The sequence below is a fragment of the Leopardus geoffroyi genome, chromosome C2 (assembly GCF_018350155.1).
Source record: "Leopardus geoffroyi isolate Oge1 chromosome C2, O.geoffroyi_Oge1_pat1.0, whole genome shotgun sequence".
Classification (NCBI taxonomy): domain Eukaryota; kingdom Metazoa; phylum Chordata; class Mammalia; order Carnivora; family Felidae; genus Leopardus; species Leopardus geoffroyi.
Genome location: NC_059333.1, coordinates 14,450,495 through 14,472,963, shown reverse-complemented (window position 1 = coordinate 14,472,963; position 22,469 = coordinate 14,450,495). Strand labels below are relative to the sequence as shown.

The window sequence follows — 22,469 nt, the reverse complement described above, 5'->3', positions numbered from 1 at the left end:
GCTTCTTTTTTTTTTTTCTTACAGTGAACACTCTGGGCCCCAACACATTGCTGTGTTAACTCTATTCAAACCTGCGCACAATATACAGTCTGAATTGCCACACTGAACGCAATGCCCGTGAGCAACCTCTAAAGTTTCTTAGCAGCATTTTTAGCATCAGAAGAGATCCCACCGAGAATGGACAGATTATTGTGTTCAACATTTATATGAATTAATTTTCTTCCTGAGTAGTTATGCTATTCATTTTATGGGGGACATTCTTTTATTTCCATTTATATTCAATTTCAGGTGTATTTATTCTGTTTTTTTTTAAATATATTAAGTATTTCCATGGTTCAGAAATCAAAACTATATAAAAAGATATATTCAGAGAAGTCTCACTCCTATATTTATCCCTCCCATCCATTTGCACTCACCCCATTTGTATTTTCATTTTCTTCTGCTTTCTTAGTGCAGAAGAGCATAAATATTGTATTTATGTATTCTTAGTTTCCTTTTGTGTTACCCAAAGGTTGCATACTTTTTGCACTCTTTCATCATTCTATTTTATGGGTTTTATTTTTCCTTTTTCCTTTTTTTTATCCTTTATGCTTATATTCAGCCTTTCAAACAGGAGTCACTTACATTTAGGCATTAAAGAAGTGACTCACTGCAGATTTTGGTACTCCAAAAAATAGTATTTTTCTCTATATAAACTCATTTCTCCCAGCATTTACTTTTGAAAAATTTCAAACCCTCAATTAAGTGGAGAAGGCAGTATAATGAACAGCTAACTGCTCTCTACCTAGATTTGACAATTGTTAGCATTTTGCCACGTTGGTTTCCCCCTTTCTGCCTGTCTGTTCTCTGTCTCTCTCTGTGGCTCTGTGTCTGACTCTCACCACACACACACACACACACACACACACACACACACGAATGCACAAGCACATGCAATCATTCCTGAACAATACTATTACATAATTCATAGTCAGATTCAGTTTTTTAATATTTCTTTTTTAAATGTTTATTTATTTTTGAGAGAGAGAGAGAGAGAGCAAGCATGAGCTGGGGGGAGGCAGAGACAGAGGGAGACAGAATCGAAAGCAGGCTCCGCACTGTCAGCACAAAGCTGACATGGGGCTCAAACCTGAGATCATGACCTGAGCCAAAGTCGGATGCTCAACTGACTGAACCACCCAGGCACCCCCTATATAGCTTTTATTTCTGATACAGAATTCAATTCATAAAAACTATCATATTTTGCAACTTATTGCTTATTACAATCTAGCATTTCATGAAATCTAGAGCACTTCCCAGACTTCTATTATTTCACAATGTTAATAAATATATATATTTTTAATTTTAATGTTTATTTTTCAGAGAGAGAGAGAGACAGAGTGCAAGCAGGAGAAGGGCAGAGAGAGAGGGAGACACAAAATCTGAAGCAGGATCCAGGTTCCCACCTGTCAGCACAGAGCCTGACCCAGGACTAGAACTCACAAACCGCGAGATCATGACCTTAGCAGAAGTCAGAATCCCAACCGACTGGGCCACCCAGGTGCCCCAATACATTAATATATTCTTAACATTGCAAGATAATTATTTACTAGAACATGTCAAAATCTATTTTTTCTGATTGCATCAATTATAATATTCATATATTTCATAATCCAATACAATTTTAAATTTTTTAATATTTTTATTTTCATTTTTGAGAGAGAGCAAGAGCAAGGGAGGAGCAGAGAGAGAGACACACACACAGAATCCAAAGCAGGCTCCAGGCTCTAAGCTGTCAGCACAGAGACTGAGGTGGGGCTTTAACTCAAGAACCATGAGATCATGACCTAAGCCAAAGTTGGACGCTTCACCGACTGAGCCACTCAGGTGCCCCTCATAAACCAATATTTTCTGAAACAAAGATTAAGATCATTATATATGCCAAAAGTTGGGAAACCAAAAAGTCAATCAAGCATTGAGTGCACATAAGGCAACTTTGTGCCTTATAATAAATCCTGAGACCAAAATTCCACCTATGAAGTATCAAAATTGTGTCTCCGAGAATCCTGGGTAATAGGTGAATTACTTAAGAACTTTACACTAATTTTTTTTTACATTTATGATGCTTATACCCCTAACACACGTAAGTTTCAATGTTGTGCATTCACCTTGGATCCCCATTTCCTCGAATTTTGGGGGGCAATAGTACTGTATCTTTTTCAGCAATGAAGACATGACTCTCCATTTGCTGGGGGTGTTACAAGCAAAGTGCCTTCAGCTGAAGAGTACCCCTGGCACAAGACAATACCTGTTTCCTGCAGCCAGCCTCCCATGATGGATCAGTGTAGGGTATAATGACATGCCTTCTCGCCCCAACCTCCAACTACTCTTCTGGGAAATCCCAACTTCAGAATCTCCCATATTGTTTCCTGAGCCCTCCACTGAGCCTACAGCCAACTCAGCTTCCCCCCGCCCCATCCAGTCTGCCTCTGCCTCTTCATTTCTACAATATTCATTCCAGGAATTAATTGCTCTAAGAATGGTCTCATAGAAAAATAATCTAATCTGGGGTCACACAGTGCACCCAGTTGTCACACTGTCTAGTCTCTTCTATGACCCTAATATTCTTACAGATTACAAGAGATTGTCTTTTCTTTTAGAATATTCCTCAGTTCTGATTTGCCTAATGTTTCCTCATGATTAGAACAAGGTTACATAGGGTGCCTGGGTGGCTCAGTTGGCTAGGTGGCTGACTTTGCTTCCAGTCAGGATCTCACAGTTCATGAGTTCGAGCCCCGTGTCAGGCTCTGTGCTGACAACTCAGAGCCTGGATCTTGCTTTGGATTCTGTGTCTCCCTCTCTCTCTGCCCCTCCCCCTGCCCTCAATCTGTGCGTGTCTCTCTCTGTCTCTGTCTCTGTCTCTGTCTCTCTCTCAAAAATAAACAAACAAAAAAAAATTTAACTACTTTAGAAAAAGATTATGCATTTTGTCAAGCAAATAAAGGGAGTGCAAATGTTTTCTTTTCATTATACTCTATCGGTTCACACTCGAAGTTGATTTGTTCCAATACTGATGGTGATAATTTTACACTTGATCCTTATGGTGAGGACCAGGTTTCTCTACTTGAAAGGTATTTTTATTATTCGGTTAGCCATTAAGAAGTACTTTGGTAGAGATATTTTGTGACTTTATAAATATTCCATTCAAATCCCCAAATTGATCATTAGTCTTAGCACTTATTTTTCTTCCTTGCCTGAATTATTTATGATGATGATGGATTGCAAATGTTGATTTTTCTGATTTTCATCTTTTTTCATTACATTGGCTGGCATTCTACTGCAAGGAACTTTTTCCTTCTGCTTCATTGTTCCTTTATTTACATCAGTGTAAATTCATGGATTTCCATTATAAATAATCCATTATTATAGCAGGAATCGCAACTCCTAGGCTGTCTCATGAGACAAAAAGTTTGTATAAATACATTGTGCCAGAGTCCAGCTCCAGCAGATCCAGGGGTTCCCAAAGGATGAACGGCGTCGCAACAAGGTGAAAATAAAACTAAAACAAAAATAAAAAGGGACACAGACAACAGCAGTGTGTTGAACTGGCTGATTTATTGTAGCAAACTTGGCATTATATATGCTAGTGATTTCTTTGTAACATACATCATCTATGTTTTTCTAACATTGCCTCATTTTAAAAATGTTCCTATGTGTGATCAACCTTTAAGAAATAACAGGGCGATTTTCTCATAAAGTCCTTGCATACTCTTTGATTCTTGATTAATTTCTTACATTATTCCATTATGCATCTGCGTTTATCTAGAACCTACAAAGCATTTGCTCTGTTGTTCTCGTGGAAGGCCCTCCATTTCTCAACACCTCAAGTGGGACAGTTACAGGGACATGATCTCCTAACCACATGAGGCCAGAAGAACAATGTGTTTGCCTCGGTCCGAGGTGCCAGAAAGGGGCCGAAAAAGGCTTAGAAACCCATGCCCCATACATTCTCAGAGAGACAATGCACCTAGGGACCAATGAACCATTCTGTACCTTAACCAATTAGGTTCAGTCATCATCTGGAATGCCTCCGGGGGGCCAGGTGGGCCTAGGGGTTGAAGTCACCTGTGCCCAGAGATACACTCCTTAGTTGCCGGAGTGGGGCTTTCAAATCCATATGTCTCTCCTTTACAGGCCCTCTTTGCTGGCAAACGTATGAGGCTATCCTTCCTGTAAGTAGAGGAGTCTCCTCAGGGGATGGCAAGGGCTAGACGTAAGGCCGCACAATTTCTTGCGGAACCTTATTTTCTTCCCTAATGGTTCTTTTCCCAGGGGGCCTGCCGAGGGCAAGTCCACAACAGACAATACCCCAGGTAGTTTTAAGGCCAAATTACCTAAAAGCGGGAGGACAAGAAGCTTCACTGTCAGTGGGCCGCCTGCAGTCACCAATACGTCCACAGCTGGGGCCCCGCCACTCAGGCTGCGACAGCTCAGCTTCCAGCAACATTGCACTGTGTGAGACTTCGATTCCATCACTTAGCTGCCTATGACATTGGGCAAATTATGCAAATTCTTGGGCCTTGCCATTCTAATATAAAAATCACCACCTACATTTTAGTGCTTTTATGGGAATGAAATGTGTTAAGACATGTAAAGCATTTAAACCATGCCTGGAATTTAATAAATGTTGTCGATGGGGTATCATGCACTATCATATGCATGGTGTATTTTCTGCTTCTTTGTATACATGGGAATATTGTCTGTTTATCTTGCCTGGGGCTGTTCATGGAATTCTTACGTCAGAACTCTGTGTAACAATGTATAATTATTATTTTAATAATAATGACAATTCCACAGCACTTACTAGCTGTTTACCACAGAGCAGTTACTGTGTGAAACCCCTTGGGTGCATTACCTCACATAATCCTCAGAAAGACTCTGAGATGTGGTAAAAACCATTGACATTTTACACCCGCGAAAAAGTAAAGAGGAGTAACAGACTCAGGCGGCAGTTCTCAGCACTACCTGATTTTTGTCTCCTGTATGTAAATATAAAATATTGTGTAGGTAATATTGTTTTAGAAAATATTTTAGGTAATATCTCCTGGGTGCTATTTTCCCCAGGAAAGGCAAAGCAACTCCCGGGACATTTAAATATTAGTATCCTTTAATTATTAATGTCTGATGATGAAGCTAAATAGGAACTCCCCTCCTGAAAATGCCCTTAAATGTTTCCCTGCTCCTCTTCTCTGTTTGTCACCTTAAGTGTGTACGATTCTTTTAAAAAGTTTTTTAATGTTTTCATTTTATTTTTGAGAGAGAGAGAGACAGGGAGAGTGAGGCAGGGGCAGAGAGGGACGGAGACAGAATCGGAAGCAGGCTCCAGGCTCAGAGCTGTCAGCGCAGAGCCCGGCGCGGGATATTTTTGTATCATTTTCCTCATTAGCCTTTTAGTCAAGATTTTAGAATTTCTGAATTTGCCCTCCATCTCACCCCATATTCATATTTTTCTGCCTTTAATGAATGTTTACATTTGGGTATCGACTCTTTCATGACAAATGTATTTTCTCTTCTCGGATTTTGCCATTTGCATGGATGCTTGCTATTCTTTTCTAAATTGTGTGGCTCTTAAACATTCTAAACTAAAAAAAAAAAAATGGCCGATAGTGTTTCCCTTGTCTTCTTGTGAAAGCTGGAGTCATTACGCATCCTCGGATTGACCTTCTGATTTGGAACTGCTAGTTCCTTTCATAAAAAGATTGATCTAAGCACACCCACTACTGAAACTAGAGATTTATTCTATCAGAACGTATGTGTGTTCATATGTAAACCCCTCAAACACAGACAACTTAAAGAAAAGTATTCAGATTACCTCCTTTTAGTTTGCCTCATTGGGAATATCCATTACTCTCAGGGCAGGCAGAGTTAGTTATTTCTAATACGGGGTAAAAGACTTTATACACATGTTCATTGATGTTCTACTTCAGATTCCTTCTATCTTCTCCCTAGGTGAGATTTGCTTTCTTATACAAAGACCCCTAAGGTATTGCGATTATCTTTCATCCTAACTTTTTGTAGGTAGGTCAACAAGCAGATTGAATCTCCAGATTCTTATAGGAGATAGATACCTGTGTAAGTCAACCATATTCCTTTGCATTAATCATTTTAGTCATGCTGGAAGTCTCCTACTGAAACCCCTTGCATTCAGCCTGAGGGCTTTGTCCCTGCAAGTGGAAAAGATTTGAAGTGCCCCAACCCCGTTTAAAAGAAAAGTGGCAGCTGCATACACACACACACACACACCACACACACACACACACACACACACGCATGCCCACACACAGATACAATACACATACCTTCACACAGAGAAATGGTGGAGATTAATGAATATACATTTTAAAAATATGCTTCCAAAGGAGCTTATATTTAGTAAAAATTAAATTAAAATTTTTCCTGAAGAAAAATTTAGTAAATATGTGAAAACATAGAGTAACACTCAGTTTATACATATCAAACATGCTCTATTGACTCCTATGATTTGATTTTTCTAGGAACGTAGAAGTTCAAAGTGGTTATTTGACTTTATCATTGAATTCAACAGTGAACTTCATTGTAGTAAAAGCAATAACATAATAATTATAATAGTAGCAATGTGTTTCTCATATTTCCCATGGTATGGGATATTTTACCAAGAGTTTATTTATTAGGGAAAATCTAGTAGGTTCCATGAGACATTATCTCTGCCAGTATTATTGTTTTAAATTAAAAATGCCATACTCCTATCAGATCACAAAGAGTATAAACATCTAATTCTTCAAAAAATATTTCATGAAAATGTCATTGCATAAATCAAATGAAATCTCATCATTTCCCTTTTTCCTCACTGTGAATTCAGGATATAAATTTGAAACCATGAGGAAAATATTTCATGCTTTAAAAATAGAGTGTTAAAAGCTTAAGAAACATTAATGCAAATGAGAAAGTCTAAGTATTTCCGAATACCAAACTATTTGTTTTTTATCAAAAGTTTCATGAAGCCAAGTAACTAATTTTGGCTTTTAGTGGTAAAGCATTGCTCACGTGAAAATGGGAAGAATCCCTCATGGAAAATAATAGGTTTGGAGCGGGAGGTAATAACAGGTGGAGAGATTTGAGGTTAAGGTAGAATAGCATGATCTGCTGAATGTCAATACCGTGAAGGTAAAATTATTTGTTGAGAGCAGGTCAGAGTTTGTCAATAAAAAAGCTATTTCTTGCCATAGAGATTGGTTACAAAGGGCAACTAAAGATCTTGTGAGTACAGCTTTGAGGCTGAGACAACTGATTCTCATTAAAGGCCCACAAACTGGTTCAGATATGGTGAAACAAAACAGATCTTGTCATTGCCTCTGAAGCCATGTCTAAAACCAGAAGTCAACAAATTACTCACATTGGTCCTACAAATTAGCCAATGACAAGACATGTGTGGTGGGTGAGGACATATAAAAGGCCTTCCGCAGGGGAATTGTCCACAGTGAAGTGACACTTCTCCTCGCCTTCTCTACCCAAGCACAACCTCAACAACCAACACCATGTGTGGAAGCTACTACAGGAACTCTTATGGAGGCTGCGGCTATGGAGGCTGTGGCTATGGAGGCTGTGGGTACAGAGGCTGTGGCTATGGAGGCTGCGGCTATGGAGGCTGCGGCTACGGAGGCTGCGGCTATGGAGGCTGCGGCTATGGAGGCCTGGGCTGTGGCTATGGCTCCTGCTATGGCTGTGGCTTTCGCAGACTAGGCTGTGGCTATGGCTTTGGTTCTGGCTGTGGCTATTACTACTGAGAACACCATGAGAAATTCACCCTCTGAACCATCACTTAATGATTCAGCAGTTCTGAACCACACAAATTTTCTGCCTCACCCCTAAGTGATGTTTTTTCTACACTACCCTGTAAACTTCTGACATGATTTGCTAAAAGTCTGATATCTGGAACTGATGTCACTTAATGTCTGGAAGAATATAAAGTTCAACCTGTGAATTCATATTCCAACAAGATGACGTTGCTATGGTGCTTATTTTTGTAATTTTATGCTAAATTTGCTTCTCTGTTTTCCTAATAAATTTTGAATTTCCTCATAAATCTGAAAGAGAAAACTTTTTTTTTCTACTTATGTATTATGCAGAGTTTGACTCTTTTTTTTTTTTTTTTTTGGTCGTTAGTGGGGTAACAATTACTTTTCTTCAGGAAATAACTTTCCTCAATATCACCTTGTGTTTTACTGTAGTGCTTCCAAGATTTGTGACTACAGAAAAATCTGTGACCTTTGTAAATATTATTTCTTATCTTGTAAAGAGAGGGAAATATATTTTTTCCTTATAATGATTTTAGCTCTTTATGTTTCTTGCTCTATAGATTTCTGTAGTTGCTTGCTGGTTCCTTCAGGCTGCCTCCAGTCTCAACAGAGACCTGGCATGTGGGGCTGAAGTTGACATTCCCCTACGTGGCCAGAGATTTAAGAGTACTGATGCTGTCAATAAGTTTCACTTATAGTACTTACATAAGATATATGGAACTTGGTCAAGTGCATGCCAGACCTACAGTGCAGAAAGCCCTGTATGAATTCTCTCCACTGGAATCCACACAGAACCCTAATCTTCACTTATACCTAGTTGCTCACAGGCCCTATCAACCATTCAGATCAGCAAAAGAAAATCGTATTTAGGAGTGGAAGGGAAAATAATATGGCTCAGTTTGCCCAAGTGCTCTATTCAAAAGATTTAGAATCTGCCATAGATACGGGTTAGTATCAATATTTCAGCAAGTTATTTGACACTAATTTTTATGGGTTCATAATAGACAGGAGATATTGCAGCCTGAGAACATATTATATGAACATAGCTGAATGTATAAAATCTTACCTTCTGGCTTCAGGTTTCTTCTTTAGCTTTGATATATATATATGTATAACATACTCAATCATGAATTTGAGACAAATTGTAGTAGAATGAAGCTTACCAGGCTGATCTCCTGCTAACGAAAACAATAATAACAAATAACAATGTCACAAGATTTTTAACAAGATCCAGATAATCACAACATAATATTCAAAATGTCCAAAGTACAATATGAAATCATATGGCATACAAAAACCTACTAATTATGATGCATTCTCAAGGGAGGAGACAATTGAGAGAGGTTCTCTGGTGTATATACTAAGATGGTCCACATTTCCCCTACCTACTGATATTCACATCCTTCACACTTCCGTGTGACAGGATCTGTGGCATCTTCTAATCAATAAGTGTAGAAGGGTAATAAGATGTTGCTTTTATGATTGTGTTATGTAAGATCATAATGTCCATCTTTCTTCCATATTTTCTTCTTCACAGGCTATGATTAAGCGCACAGATATGTAGTATACTGCCCAACGGAGAGGTCCATTTGGGAAGGAACTGAAAGTGGCATCTAGCCAATAGCCAGCAAGAAACTGAGGCCCTCAGTCCCATAACCTGTGTGTCACTGAACTGTGCCAACAAACATGTGGGCTTAGAAATGGATCCTTCCCCAGTCAATCTTTGAGGCAATTCTCTGTTTTAAGACCCAGATGATAGCTTGACTGCAGCCTTATGAAAAATCCTTAAGCAGAAGACCATTCTAAACCATGCCTGGAGCAGAGACTAACAAAAAAATGTGAAAATAATAAGTAAGTGTGTGATTTTTAAGATGTTAAGTTTGTGGTAACAACAACAGATAAACTATTATAGATGCCAACCCCCAAATTATCAGAGTTTTAAGCAACTTTATAACCGTGATCCACGGGGTAAAGATAAGCATTGAATGAAAAGAAAAAAAATGTATCTTCAAAAGAGAAATGGAATTGTTAAATGTACCAAATGAAAAGTTTATAACTAAAAATATCAGAAATTAAAAGTTAATATCAGAAATTTAAAAAAAGTTTCTTTGGATGGGTTCACTAGCAGAACTGAGATATCAGAGGAAAAAGTCAGAGAATATGATGATAAATCAAGAGAAATTATTGAATGCAAAAAAAATACAGTTTAAAAATATGAATAAAAATCCTCAGGAGTTTGTGGGACCTACCAAAATTTCTAACATTCACGGCATTGGAATCTCAAATGGAGGAAGAATATAGATTGGCACAGAAATCATATTTAAAGGAATAATGGCTTAAATTTTCTCAAATTTGGTACAATTCTCAAATTTACAGAGTCAAGAAGTAATAAATCCCAATTAGGATAAACTAAAAAAAAAAAAAAATTACGATTCTATGTTACTGAACCAAAATGAGTTTCACTCCTTGATGAGTTAGAAACTGCATCAGGCTGACGGGTCACACAAAGAAACTTACTTGCAGCAAATAAGGAAATCATAGAGAATGGCTTCCAAAGCCATGACTACCCTGGAGAGGGTGAATAGGTTCCTTTTCTCTAGAGTTAGGATGCATATTCAGAGAGGGAAGCCTCCTCCTATTTGTAGAGGTGGGAATAGGTCATGCATGCACCTTGAGGAGACAATCCTATACATACATTGCATGTCACATAAATTAGGCTGAGGCTCCTCCCTGGACAGAGATTTTAGTATTATAAGGAGGTAAAGACTATTGTAGGTCATTCCAGAGGTCACTCCCTGGTCCATCTGCAAAGGCACAAGTCAGGTTAACTCAACCAGTGTTGAGCAGGCAGGAGATTTTGTTAAGGCAGTTGCCATCACCTGGGGGTGGTTTTGGGTTCCATTTGTCTGAGTTAAAGGAAAGCCAGAAAGAAGAGCTTAGAGGAATATGTAAGAAAAAGGTTAGTGAGTACAAGCGGGTGGACAGTAAAGTACAGGTCTTGGGGTCTAGCTGGTGACACATATACATCATAACCAAGCTTCTGATATACAAAAAAAGAGAAAAAGTCTTGAAAACAGCTAGAGATAAACAATATATTACATATACGAAATGATTCAAATTACTGTGGATTTTTTTTTTGTCAGAAACAGTGTCCAAAAGATAGTGGAAAATATACCTAACATGCTAATAGAAAAGAACCCAACATTCTATACTTAACAATATGCTTTAGAAACAAAAGTGAAATAAACACTTTCTCAGATGAAGGAAAAATAAGAAAATTTGTGTCCAGGAGACTTTTTCTAAAAGATATGTTAAAGGAAATTTTCCAGCTAAAAGAAAATAATACTAAAGGGATACTCAGAACTTCAGAAATAAAGGGAAAACAATAGAAAATTTTATGCATTGGGTACATAGAATAGATAACTCTTTCCCTCTTAAATTTTTCAAATATGTATAACTACTAAAAAGATAATGTTATAATATTGAATGAGGGGGTTTCAAGGTATATTGATATATATATAACAAATGCAATAAGAAGAAGCAATGGTAAAGAGACATTTAAGTTTGTAAGGTGTATACCTTTTAGTTAAAGTAGCAAAATATGAGCTCTGAGAATACTCTGAAATATTAGTTATGGATATTGCATTCTCAAGATTAACCACTAAAAAATATAGAGATATAGCCAAAAAGTCAGAAGACAAAATCTAATATTAAAAATACATAAATAATACAAAATAGGCAGTGAAGTGAAACTGAGAAATAGAAACAGAAATAAATGGTAAAATGGTAGAAATAATTCCCATGGTAACAATAATTAAATAATATGTGAATATTCAGGTAATCAATTAAAAGACAGAGATTGTCAAATTGGCTAAAATTAGACTGTCAATTGGCTAAAGTATATAATAAATGTATCATTTATAAGAAAATCACTTCAAATACAAAGTGTGTGTGTATCTAAGAGAAAATTTACAGGGATGTTAAAAATATTTGAATTAAATGAAAATTAAAATAGAGGGTATCAAAATTTGTGAGATGTAAATAAAGCAGTGCTTAAAGGGAAATTTATAGCAGTCAATTTTTATATTGAAAATTAAGAAAGTTCTCAAATCAGTATTCCAAGATTCCTCCAAAATAATTAGTAGAAAGTACGAAAAAAGGAAGGGGGAATAATAGAACTAACAGCTGGAATTAATATAATTTAAGACAGAAGATAGAGAAAATAAATGAAACCAAACACCAACTCTGAACATTTCAATCAAATTGATAAACCTGGGGTGCCTGGGTGGCTCAGTCAGTTGAGTGTGTGATTCTTGAATTCAGCTCAGGTCATGATCTCACAGTCATGAGATCAAGCCCTACATCTGGCTCTGTGCTGAGCATGGAGCCTGCTTGGGAGTCTCTCCCTTCCTCTCCCTCTGCCCTTCCCCAACTCATTCAGGCATGCCTTCATTGTCTCTCAAAAAAAAAAAAAAAAAAAAAAAAAAAAAAAAGAGATAAACGTGTAGCAAGACTCACAAAGAAAAAAAGAAAAAAAGAAGATACATATACCAGGAGTAGCAATAAAATAGGGACATCACTACAGACCCTATAATCATATCAAAAACAATAAGAGGACACAGGGAACAATATCATGTTCATAAATTCAACAACTTAGGTGAAATGGATCTGTTCCTTAAAAGGCAGGACATTGCCAAAAACTTGCTCAAAGGGAAATATATATTTGAAGGGTCAAATGACTCGTGGGAAACTACATTTTGTGATTAAAATCTTTCCAAAAAAGAAAACTCACAGTTCATATAATTTCCCTGGTAAATTCCACTAAACATGAAAGGAAGAAACAATGCAAGCCATATGGAATCTCTCCAGAAAAGAAAGAGAGAAGAAAAAATTAAAAAAGTAGGAGGGGAGGGAATATTTCTCAGTTATTTTATGAAATCAGCATTACCCTGATACCAAATCCAGGAAATTGGATGTCAGAAGTGTTCCCACCATTCCCTAACTGATAAGCAAGACTCACTGTGCCTAGATTTTTTGTATAAACAATGTGGTTTTTGATGAACTAGTGTTTTCCTTGTGGGAGTCTGGAGCCTTTTTGATCTGTTCTCAGTTAAAATTTTGGGCTTCCTTGAGAAGAAATAACACCCATGGATTGCTTCATTTCTGTTGCTGGGGGAAGAGTAAGTTCTGTGTGGCCCCTCCTAGAGCGAGAAGGAATAAGAAGGTCTTCACAAGGATACCTCCAGAATCTGCTTGGGTCCCTTCCCCTTATTATCTAGCTATGTATCATGACATACTTTGCTATAATAAATCTTCACCAAGAGCACAATTCTATGCTGAGCCCATGAGTCTTTCTAGCAAATCCCCAAGACTGGGCATGATCTTGAGGACCCCCCAACACAATATGACCTGGAAAAGGCAAAGGTGTAGATAGATTGAACAATCCATTATTTATAGGGTTTAGGAGTGTGAGGAGGGCTTGATTGCAAAGAGGTTTTGAAAAAGCATGAGGGACCTCCCTACTATTTTCCAGAGTGGCTGCACCAGTTTGCATTCCCACCAAGAGTATGAGAGGGTTCCCCTTTCTCCACATCCTCACCAACATCTGTTGTTTCCTGTTCTGTTAATTCTAGGTGTGAGGTGATATCTCATTGTAGTTTTGATTTGTATTTCCCTGATGATGAATTGAGCATCTTTTCTTGCCATTTGCAACGCTGTAGGTGGAGCTAGAGTGTATTATGCCAAGGGGAATGTCAGTCAGAGAAAGACAAATACCATACGATTTCACTCATATGTGGAATTTAAGAAACGAAACAGATGAACATGGCCAGAGGTGGGGGAGGAAGAGAGAGAGGCAAACTGTAAAACAGACTCTTAACTTCAGAGAATACATTGAGGGTTGCTGGAGGGGAGGTGGGCAGGGGCATGAGCTAAATGGGTGTTGAGCATTAAGCACGACACTTGTGATGAGCACTGGGTTTTATATGTAAGTGATGAATTGCTAAGTTCCACTCCCGAAACCAATATTACACTGTATGTTAACTAACTGGAATTTAAATAAAAACTTGAAACCACAAAGAAAACAAAGCATGAGAAATTTTGGGGGGGGGAGTGTGATGGCACTATTTTACATCTTGATTGTGATGGTTGTACCACGACATCATGCATTTTTCAAAATCACAGAACTCTACACCAAGGGAGTGAACGTTTCTGTCTATAATTTAAAAATAAAACATAAAAAAAATGATTTAGGGAGGCTTTGCGGATGATGGTTTATGCAGGAAAAAGATGCACAGAATATTTACCATGAGCTAAGCAAAATGAACTAATTGAAAAATGTTATGTCATTTAGTCTAAAACCTCCCAGCGACAGAGATACAACAGAACTGGTAGAGCAACTGGTAGAGAGCAAAAAAAATATATGGCAAAAACAAGCAATTTCAACCTTTCTTGGAATCAAGCAAATACAAAAAAAAAATTGTTAAATACAATAAGTTCTATTCCTTATAATAAATAGAAAGAAAACCAAGGTTTCTATTTCAGATTAGCCAAATTTATTAAGATCACTGGGAAACATGCACGAGAATTATCAAGGTAGGATCAGTGACCGGTAAGAAGATAAAGTGGGTTCACAGGATGAAAATCACATTCTCCCTTTTTAGGAAGCAAAGGTTGGGGATAAATAACTAAGGGTTTCAGATCCAGACAGGAGCCGCCAGACTGTAGGTAATCTGCAAATCACATCAGAATTATCCCAGTCTAGTGTGGGAACACAAGGGCATGGGAATCAAGGCTGGTGAATCATGAAGTTACATGTGCAGGTGATAAAAGTCTCCCATGGTGTCCTCAATAGTAGTAGCCAAAGCCACAGCCGTAGCCAGAGCCGCATCCATAGCCGCAGCCACAGAGAGAGCGGGAGCCATACCCGTAGCCACAGCCACAGCCACAGCCTACTCTGCGGAAGCCACAGCCATAGCAGGAGCCATAGCCACAGCCCAGGCCTCCGTAGCCACAGCCTCCATAGCCACAGCCTCTATAGCCACAGCCTCCATAGCCACAGCCTCCGTAGTAGTTTCCATAGCAGCTGCCACACATGGTGTTGGCTCTTGAGGTTGTGCTTGGGTAGAGAAGGCGAGAAGTGTCACTTCACTGTGGACAATTCCCCTGCAGAGGGCCTTTTATATGCCCTCCGTGTGAGTGGGACCCACCACACAAGTCAGGCCACTGGCTAATCTTGTGACTATAATTAGTTTGTTGTTTCTCAACCATGAGATAAAACCACAGAGGCATTAAAGAAGCTTGTTTTTTTATCTAGAGACTCGGGACTCCCTCGAAATAATTCAATGTCAGCGATGAGAGCAGATAGACATACAAATCTCTGCATGACACCAAATACTCAATTAAACCTCAAGAAACAGGCATCATTTCAAGAAGTAGCATTTGCAGCAGGCCAATTTTGACTTGCTCTTGGCACAAAATAAAATCCCTATTCTTCTCCCTATCGTTCCAAAAACCAATAGCACTCATTTTTAACCAATGAGTTTTGCCTCTACCTTGTTTCAAAACATTCTTCCTCTTCAGTGTTTCCGCTGTCAGTCCTCCTCTGAAATGACGCAGCACAGAAAATTGCAATGCCCGTCCATCTCTGTAATACACTTAACAAAGAGCCAGCTTATTCCCATGTCTTGAGAGCCAGCCTGAGCCAACTGCATTTCCGGGTTTTCACTTATACAAATTACTCTTTTATTTTTTATGCCTAATTCTTCTTCATGACACTAAAAATAGTTTATCCTATGAGCTGCAATTTCTGTTCAGAGCCTACCACCAGAAAGAGTGATAATAATTAATCCTGTTTTATTAAGACTTCTATCAATTGCCATTTTCAATTGGCCATTTTTTTAACTTTGAGAAATTTATCTGAAATGTCAGTGCTTCCCAAAACTTTTTTTTTTTTTTTTTTGGTAATTCCTCACCAGTCAATAGGGAGATCTGTTCACATTTGGGAATATATAATAATCAGCTAATATTCTGACTAACTGATATTTCTTTTTATCTTCAGATACTTGATTTTGCCCATTGTACAAAGGAAAGTTCATTTGTAAAGATATACAATGTTAAAAAGGCAACCTATTTTTAATCAGGCACATGGAACTCTCTTAAATAATCATTGAAATGTTTTTATTTCATTGTTTTCACTATGATAATCCAGGCTATTAGGAGGTACAGAAAACCCAGAGAATCTTGTCGTCATGTGAAAACAACTAGATTTTATGTCGTCAGGATGATTCAGGAAGGAGGTACAATTACACACACAAATCCATAGTCAGTGACCAGTGTGGTCACAATACAATGATTTTCTGTGTCTAAAGATTGTTATTACATATCTCTTCATATAACCTTTAAACATAACCAAGGAGTATAAGATTGGGTTATGCAGTAGCAAAGAGGGTTCGAGACTGAAAACCACAGTTAACCCTTCTGTGGAATTCAGTGCCCAAGATCTTTGTAATTCATTCAGTTCATCCGCTTTGATAAATAATTCAAATTATCCAAGGGTAAATAGCCTCTAAATAGAACACAGCAATGTTTTTCTACTAATAATCAGGTTAAACACAATCACTTATCCATTTACCATGCATTTTTCATGTATTTTCTGTTTATTTTATTGATAAGTGTATTTCCACAAACTAGACACATCATTACAGTCATGTATCATTTCAGTCCCTCCTTCACCATGATAATAACTGTTAGAAAATCTCACTATATCAGATACTTGTTTCAAATTATCATACTTTAGATTCCATCAATCAGTTATCTTTCAATGGAAATTTATTTTTTAATGAACGCTGGTTGGAATAATGTGATTGTCATTTTTTTAGACTTAAATCCTATATATTGAATAAATTCATTGCCAGAAGGGTGTATGACTAAATTATATTAGTTAACAAAATAATTATGTAGCGGGTAGTTTTGTAACTGGTTAAAATGGTTGTGGAAGTTTCCATCTGTCCCATAACTATCAACATCTGGAAGCAGAATGGAATATTTTTTACAACCAATGGACCTACACTGACATTATTAACAGTCAAAGTCTATAGTTTAAATTGGGATTCACTCTTGATTTTATACATTCTATGGGTTTTGACAAATGTATAATGACAGGTAGCCACCATTGTAGTGTCACATAGAATAGTCTCGCTGCCCTAAAAATCCTTTGTGCTCTGCCTATGTACACACCATGACATTCCAGGTTTTTTTTTAAGTGTTGCTGGCCAATGCTTTGAAATACAATTACTGCTAATTGACTCTCATGAAAAACAAAGCAAACAGACAAATCTTTCCCCAACAAAACTCCTTGAGTTTTCCAAGGTAATTTCTTAATTCACTATTCTTCTTCATAGAAATTTCAGGAATGTATTTCTAAGATACTGCATCTACTGTCTTGTATGCTTTTCTCTCAAACATTTAGACTGTTGACCCACCACTCCACTGAAAGCGTGCCTGTCATGTCTTACCAAATCTAAATATGGTTTGTTTCTCTGTATTAATCTTACCAAAGCTCTGAAAATTCAGGTCAGTTGAACTCTTTGTTCTTGACATATTCTCTCTCTCGGATTCTGATAACACTCTACTCACTTATTTTGCCTCCAACTTCACTTTTTCAGAAATTTTTGTATTATATGATCCCTACTTTGACCCAAATCTCAGACCATTGTTTTTGGCCTTTCTATGTCCTTTATCTTCACCCTTTTATCGATGTCCACTCAACTGTCCACTTGATAATTCAATTTTTATCTTAAATAGCCATCAGAAATGTAACATTCCCCACACAGAGCCCATTATGACACCGCATGTATTCTCTTCCAATATCTCAATCTCATGGCTCAAGAAAAAATTAAATCATAGCCTCCCCCTGGGGCATACCTACATAGACTTTCCATTGCATTTAGAATATCCTACAATAAACTATCTCTTTCCAACACTGTCCTCTACCATTTTCTTTCTCATCTTCCATATGCCAAACACAGTGGCTCTTCAGTATCTCAGACCAAGTTTTCTCCCTCCTTGCCATTGTACTGTTGGCCTCCCTGTCTGGAAATTGCAGCAGGAATGCTTGGATCCTACCTTGAGCAGGTATCAATTAAAGTGCTATCTCTTCAGATATGTCTTCTCTGACCACTCAGTTTAAAATTAACTCCCCCAAGTAATAAATAAGCTTATTCAACTCATTGGGGTTTTTGTGTTTTTCAAGTAGTCATTCTTATCAGAATTTAATATATTTCTTTCAGAGTTCAACTGCCTATTGTGTGTCTGTCACTGACTGTCTTCCTTACAATGAGAAATTTAAGTTCCTTGAGAATATGGACCATATCTATCATTTTAATTTCCTCATCCCATATGCTTGAAATGAATCCCTGGCATGGAGTAAGTTCATAATAAAAAAACAACTGAAAAAAAAAAGCAACAAAGTAGAATAGCTTTCTAAACTAAGATTTCTAGTAGAATAAATATTTCCTCTCCATGTCTAAGTCCCATAAAGATAAATGGCACAAACCCAGCCATAAAAAAAGAAGGCACTTCTGCCATTCAGGAGAACATTGATCAACTGGGAGGGCATTATACTAAGGGAGATAAGCCAGACAGAGAAAAATAAATACTGTATGGTATCACTCGCGTGTGGAAGCTAAAACAAACAAACAAACAAAAAAAGGGCAATTTCATAGAAACAGACAATAGAACATTGTTTTCTAGGGGCTGGGGCAAAGGAGAAAATGGGGTGATGTAGGTCAGAGTATAAATTCTCAGTTGTAAGAGTAAGTTCTGAGGAGCTGACATACAGCATGGTGACTGCCGTTCACAACAGTTGCATGCTTGAATGTTGTTGAGAGATCTCACGCACTCTTACTGTTTATGAAAACCGACCTATGTGTTCCAGAGCCAACATATAACATGAAGACAGGGTTTAGGGATTAAGAGGAATGATTGTTGTATTACCTTACCAGGCAAATGATGTTGCAGCAGGCTAATGCCTTCAAAATCGCAGATCCACCTGGGGTAAAAGGCTGAGGGGTTTTATAGGAAAATACAGGACCTGAGTGGTTTTGATAGGAATCTGGTAGTCCTACCAGTCACTTTCCTTATCCCTTCAAGGTGGTCTCATGACCAGCGCTGGTACTGGCTGAGTGTTGTTCCTAAGTGTTCACTGAGGTCAGCCGGTTGCCAATATGGATACCGAGGTCCTGGAAGAGAGGATTCTACAGAAAAACAAGTGAGAGAGAAGGGGGTTTCAAGAAAAGAAGAGAAAAATTTGTTTACTTTAAAGTCAAGTCTTGCTGAAACACTAGGGTGTCCATCTTAATTTCCATCTATCTTTACATTTCTACAGCAGTTTCATTACCACACACACACACACACACACACACACACAAAGAGTTAATGATGTAAGATGACAGACATGTAAACATGCTAGTTATCCTGATCATGGTAATTATTCCACAATGAATATGTGTATCGAAGCATCACGTTGTACACTTTAAATGTATACCATTATATTCGTCAATTTTCCCTAAATAACTTTAAAAAAAGGAACTACCTATCTTACCTTTTAAAAATCAAATCTATGGTTACCAGAGGGGAGGTGGATGCAATAGGTGATTGGGATTAAGGAGCACAATTGTGATGAGCACCGGATGCTGTATAGAAGTGTTGAATTACTATCTTGTACACCTGAAACTAATATTACACTGTCTGTTAACTAACTGGAATTTAAATAAAAACTTAAAAATTTTCAAATTGAGGGTGCCTGGGTGGCTCAGTCGGTTAAGCATCCAACTTGGGCTCAGGTCATGATCTCAAGGGTTGTGAGTTTGAGCCCCACATCGGGCTCTGTCTGGACAGCTCAGAGCCTGGAGCCTGCTTCAGATTCTGTGTCTCCCTCTCTCTCTGCCCCTCCCCTGCTTGTGCACTCTCTCTCTCTCTCTCTCTCTCTCTCAAAAATAAACATTAAAAAAGAAAAAAAAACCCTTCAAATATTTTTTCAAATCAAATAAACATTATAGCCTTGCTCATAAGATCTCTTAGAAGCTGGGTTCTCAAGTAAGCAAACACTGTGTAAATAGGAAACAAGTTTTGTTTTAAAGGCACATGATACTACAGCAATAGAGTCCCCAATATATTGGTTATAAGGAATTCTTCAGATTTTTTTTAATGTCATTTGTTTGGAAATGAGTCAGTTCTGCCTGTGGTTTTCCCACATACCACTCAGGTTGTATAAAAGGCCCTGCGCAGATTATGAAATTCAAACTCGAGGAACTGATTCTGCTCCTCAACTGAACCCTCTGCTCCTGACACCATGTGCTATTACGGCAACTATTATGGCGGCCTGGGCTATGGCTATGGTGGCCTGGGTTGTGGCTACGGCTGTGGCTATGGTGGCTATGGTTATGCCTGCCACCGTCCATGCTGCTTTGGAAGATACTGGTGCTCCGGCTTCTATTGAAGTATTCTAGACTTCTGATACCTTGGATAGTTCTTGTTATTATATAAGGATTGTTTATTATATTAGTGTTATTTTCTCTTCTAACACTAATATCTAAATCCTAGGCCACCTGTGATAAAAGAGTCACCAATCAATTCATTATCTAGACTATCCAATGATTTTGTCGGAAAAAATATCCGTTCGTTTCTATATGTGTGCACAAATCCAATCTTAATATTTATTTGGGAAAATTCCGGTTTTATTTTTCATTAAATAAAAGCTCATTTGCAAGTATGCCATATATTTGTTTACATACATTTATTTATCTTCATCATTTCTGAGCATAAGAATGTGTGCGTGCGCGTGCGTGTGTGTGTGTGGCTGTATAGCTGCTATTTTTCTACCAGCTAAAGTCTGCTCCAAAGACGTGACTTCATTGGCACTTGAAAGGACAAAGACTTCATTCTGAGAACTGCAATGGCTTGCACTAGGAAGCCATCAGCGTGAGTGAAATGATGAATGAGGCACTGATGAAGCACCCTCAAGCATCATCTAGAGTTTATTCTTTACATCATTCAGGTGCAGGCGTATCTCATGTTATGTTCAAGTTTTTCTGTCACCACTCCTTAAAGACAATAGCCAGTCATGAATTCTGAAAAACAAAACACTATTAAAGAACAGCAAAAAGATTGGTCGGACCAGCCAAAGTCTCCTTTCAGCTCCAAACTGCTTTCTAAGCAGTAATCGACATTCATTGTCTCTGTTCTTTATTACCTATTCTCCATTGCCTTCAGAGTTTTCTGGAACCTCTGCTGGTCTTGGTAGCTAAAACTTTATCCTGAGAAGCCTGACCCCTCAGGTCTTGTGCCCGTGTACAGCAGTCCTTTGGGAATAGAAGCAACCCCAGTAGATCCTGTGAGTTTCTGCCATGGACATTCAAACTCCCACTATAGAGCAGAACTATATCTCTTCATAATAATCAACACTGTAATTAATTTCTCTGTCTACTGGTAGGTGGAGCCCACGATTATCAGGTAGGCAAAAACTCTATATTAATTCATTAACTAGTGGGTCCCAGGGAGTCATGGTGAAAGAGAGCAATTTTACCTAACAGGTGTTTTTTTCAGACCAATATATTCTAGATATTGGGGACGGGGTAGCATTGGTTAAAAATATATTTCTCTATTGTAAAGACAATACCAAATCTCACAAACTATAATCCTTAGCACATTCATTCGCAGCATTTTAAGAAGCCATTTCAGCGGGCTGATGTGGTATGTGCTAAGATGAATAGATCTCATAGCAATGGGTGCATTATTTCACTTTCTTCTCAGAGACTGTCTCAGTCCAAAGCAATGTTGTGCAGAATTCTGTGATGATAAATAAGCCACCACATGTCTCAGATACTGGTGATGATCATGTCGCTGTGGGCAGCTGAGACAAACCCATACCCAGAATATCTATCATTCTTATTAAATAGCAACTTCCAACTATATGGAAGGCGCCTGATAAAATCAACTTGCCAGAAAGAGCTGGTTGGAATCCTCTAAGTATGGTACCACATTAAGGGCTCAGAAAAACCCTTTGATGCTTTCAGATTGGATATTCAATTCCAATATCAGCTATATCAGCTTTGTAAAAGAAGAAATAGTTCTACTTTGGCTATTCTATTCTTGGGCCCATTGCACATATGTTGGTATTACAGATGACAGAAGCTGTTAGACATTTCCTGGCTGAGTCACTGTCCACCTGATTGTTTTGTACGTTCTCTGTTGTGGATGCACTATGGTGAAAACTGACATCAAGCTCAAAAATCTACTTAATTTGTATCCACTCCAATATGTCCATCTGTACAATTCCTCCCCAGATCTCTGTTTAATCATACTCTTTCTGACCCCTGAACAACGAACCAAACTATTAATAACTGTCCAAATGTCCTTGTATGTTCTTACCTCAGACCACATCTCTCTCCACGTAAATTTCATGATTGGGTATACTTCTAGAAAGCTCTGTCTCCTGGGAACATTTTACCTTACTATTCTTTCTCAGAGTAATTCTGAATGCAACAGCAGTCCATTTTCAGGCTAATTCCAACATATTGAGAAGACCCAAACATGAACCAGGCCTGAATGTATTCTTGCTCTGCCATTTAGTCAATTGAACACCCCCGTAGGGCT

The 22,469-nt window shown here is 38.0% G+C and overlaps 3 protein-coding genes across 3 annotated transcripts; 2 read left to right on the top strand and 1 right to left on the bottom strand.

The window, feature by feature from the left end:
- The first annotated feature begins 111 nt into the window (after window positions 1-111).
- On the top strand, window positions 112-8,101 carry LOC123576050 (keratin-associated protein 6-3-like). Its single transcript, XM_045437082.1, has 3 exons — window positions 112-117; window positions 4,312-4,352; window positions 7,502-8,101. Exons 1-3 carry the CDS (start codon window positions 112-114, stop codon window positions 7,800-7,802), a joined length of 348 nt encoding a protein of 115 aa, XP_045293038.1. The 3' UTR covers window positions 7,803-8,101.
- A 6,559-nt stretch (window positions 8,102-14,660) lies between these two features.
- Window positions 14,661-14,909, bottom strand: LOC123576049 (keratin-associated protein 6-1-like). Its single transcript, XM_045437081.1, has one exon. It carries the CDS (start codon window positions 14,907-14,909, stop codon window positions 14,661-14,663), a length of 249 nt encoding a protein of 82 aa, XP_045293037.1.
- A 5,220-nt stretch (window positions 14,910-20,129) lies between these two features.
- LOC123610657 (keratin-associated protein 20-2-like) lies at window positions 20,130-20,593 on the top strand. Its single transcript, XM_045501531.1, has one exon. It carries the CDS (start codon window positions 20,167-20,169, stop codon window positions 20,311-20,313), a length of 147 nt encoding a protein of 48 aa, XP_045357487.1. The 5' UTR covers window positions 20,130-20,166; the 3' UTR covers window positions 20,314-20,593.
- The last annotated feature ends 1,876 nt before the right edge of the window (window positions 20,594-22,469 follow it).

What these genes read in the sequence shown, in the direction of transcription:
- LOC123576050 (XM_045437082.1), top strand. An exon ending in CACAACAGACAATACCCCAG is followed by an intron (nt 4,353 to 7,501) that starts GTAGTTTTAAGG and finishes TCCACAGTGAAG; the next exon opens with TGACACTTCTCCTCGCCTTC.
- LOC123576049 (XM_045437081.1), bottom strand. Translation starts at nt 14,909, where the DNA reads ATGTGTGGCAGCTGCTATGGAAACTACTACGGAGGCTGTGGCTATGGA.
- LOC123610657 (XM_045501531.1), top strand. Translation starts at nt 20,167, where the DNA reads ATGTGCTATTACGGCAACTATTATGGCGGCCTGGGCTATGGCTATGGT.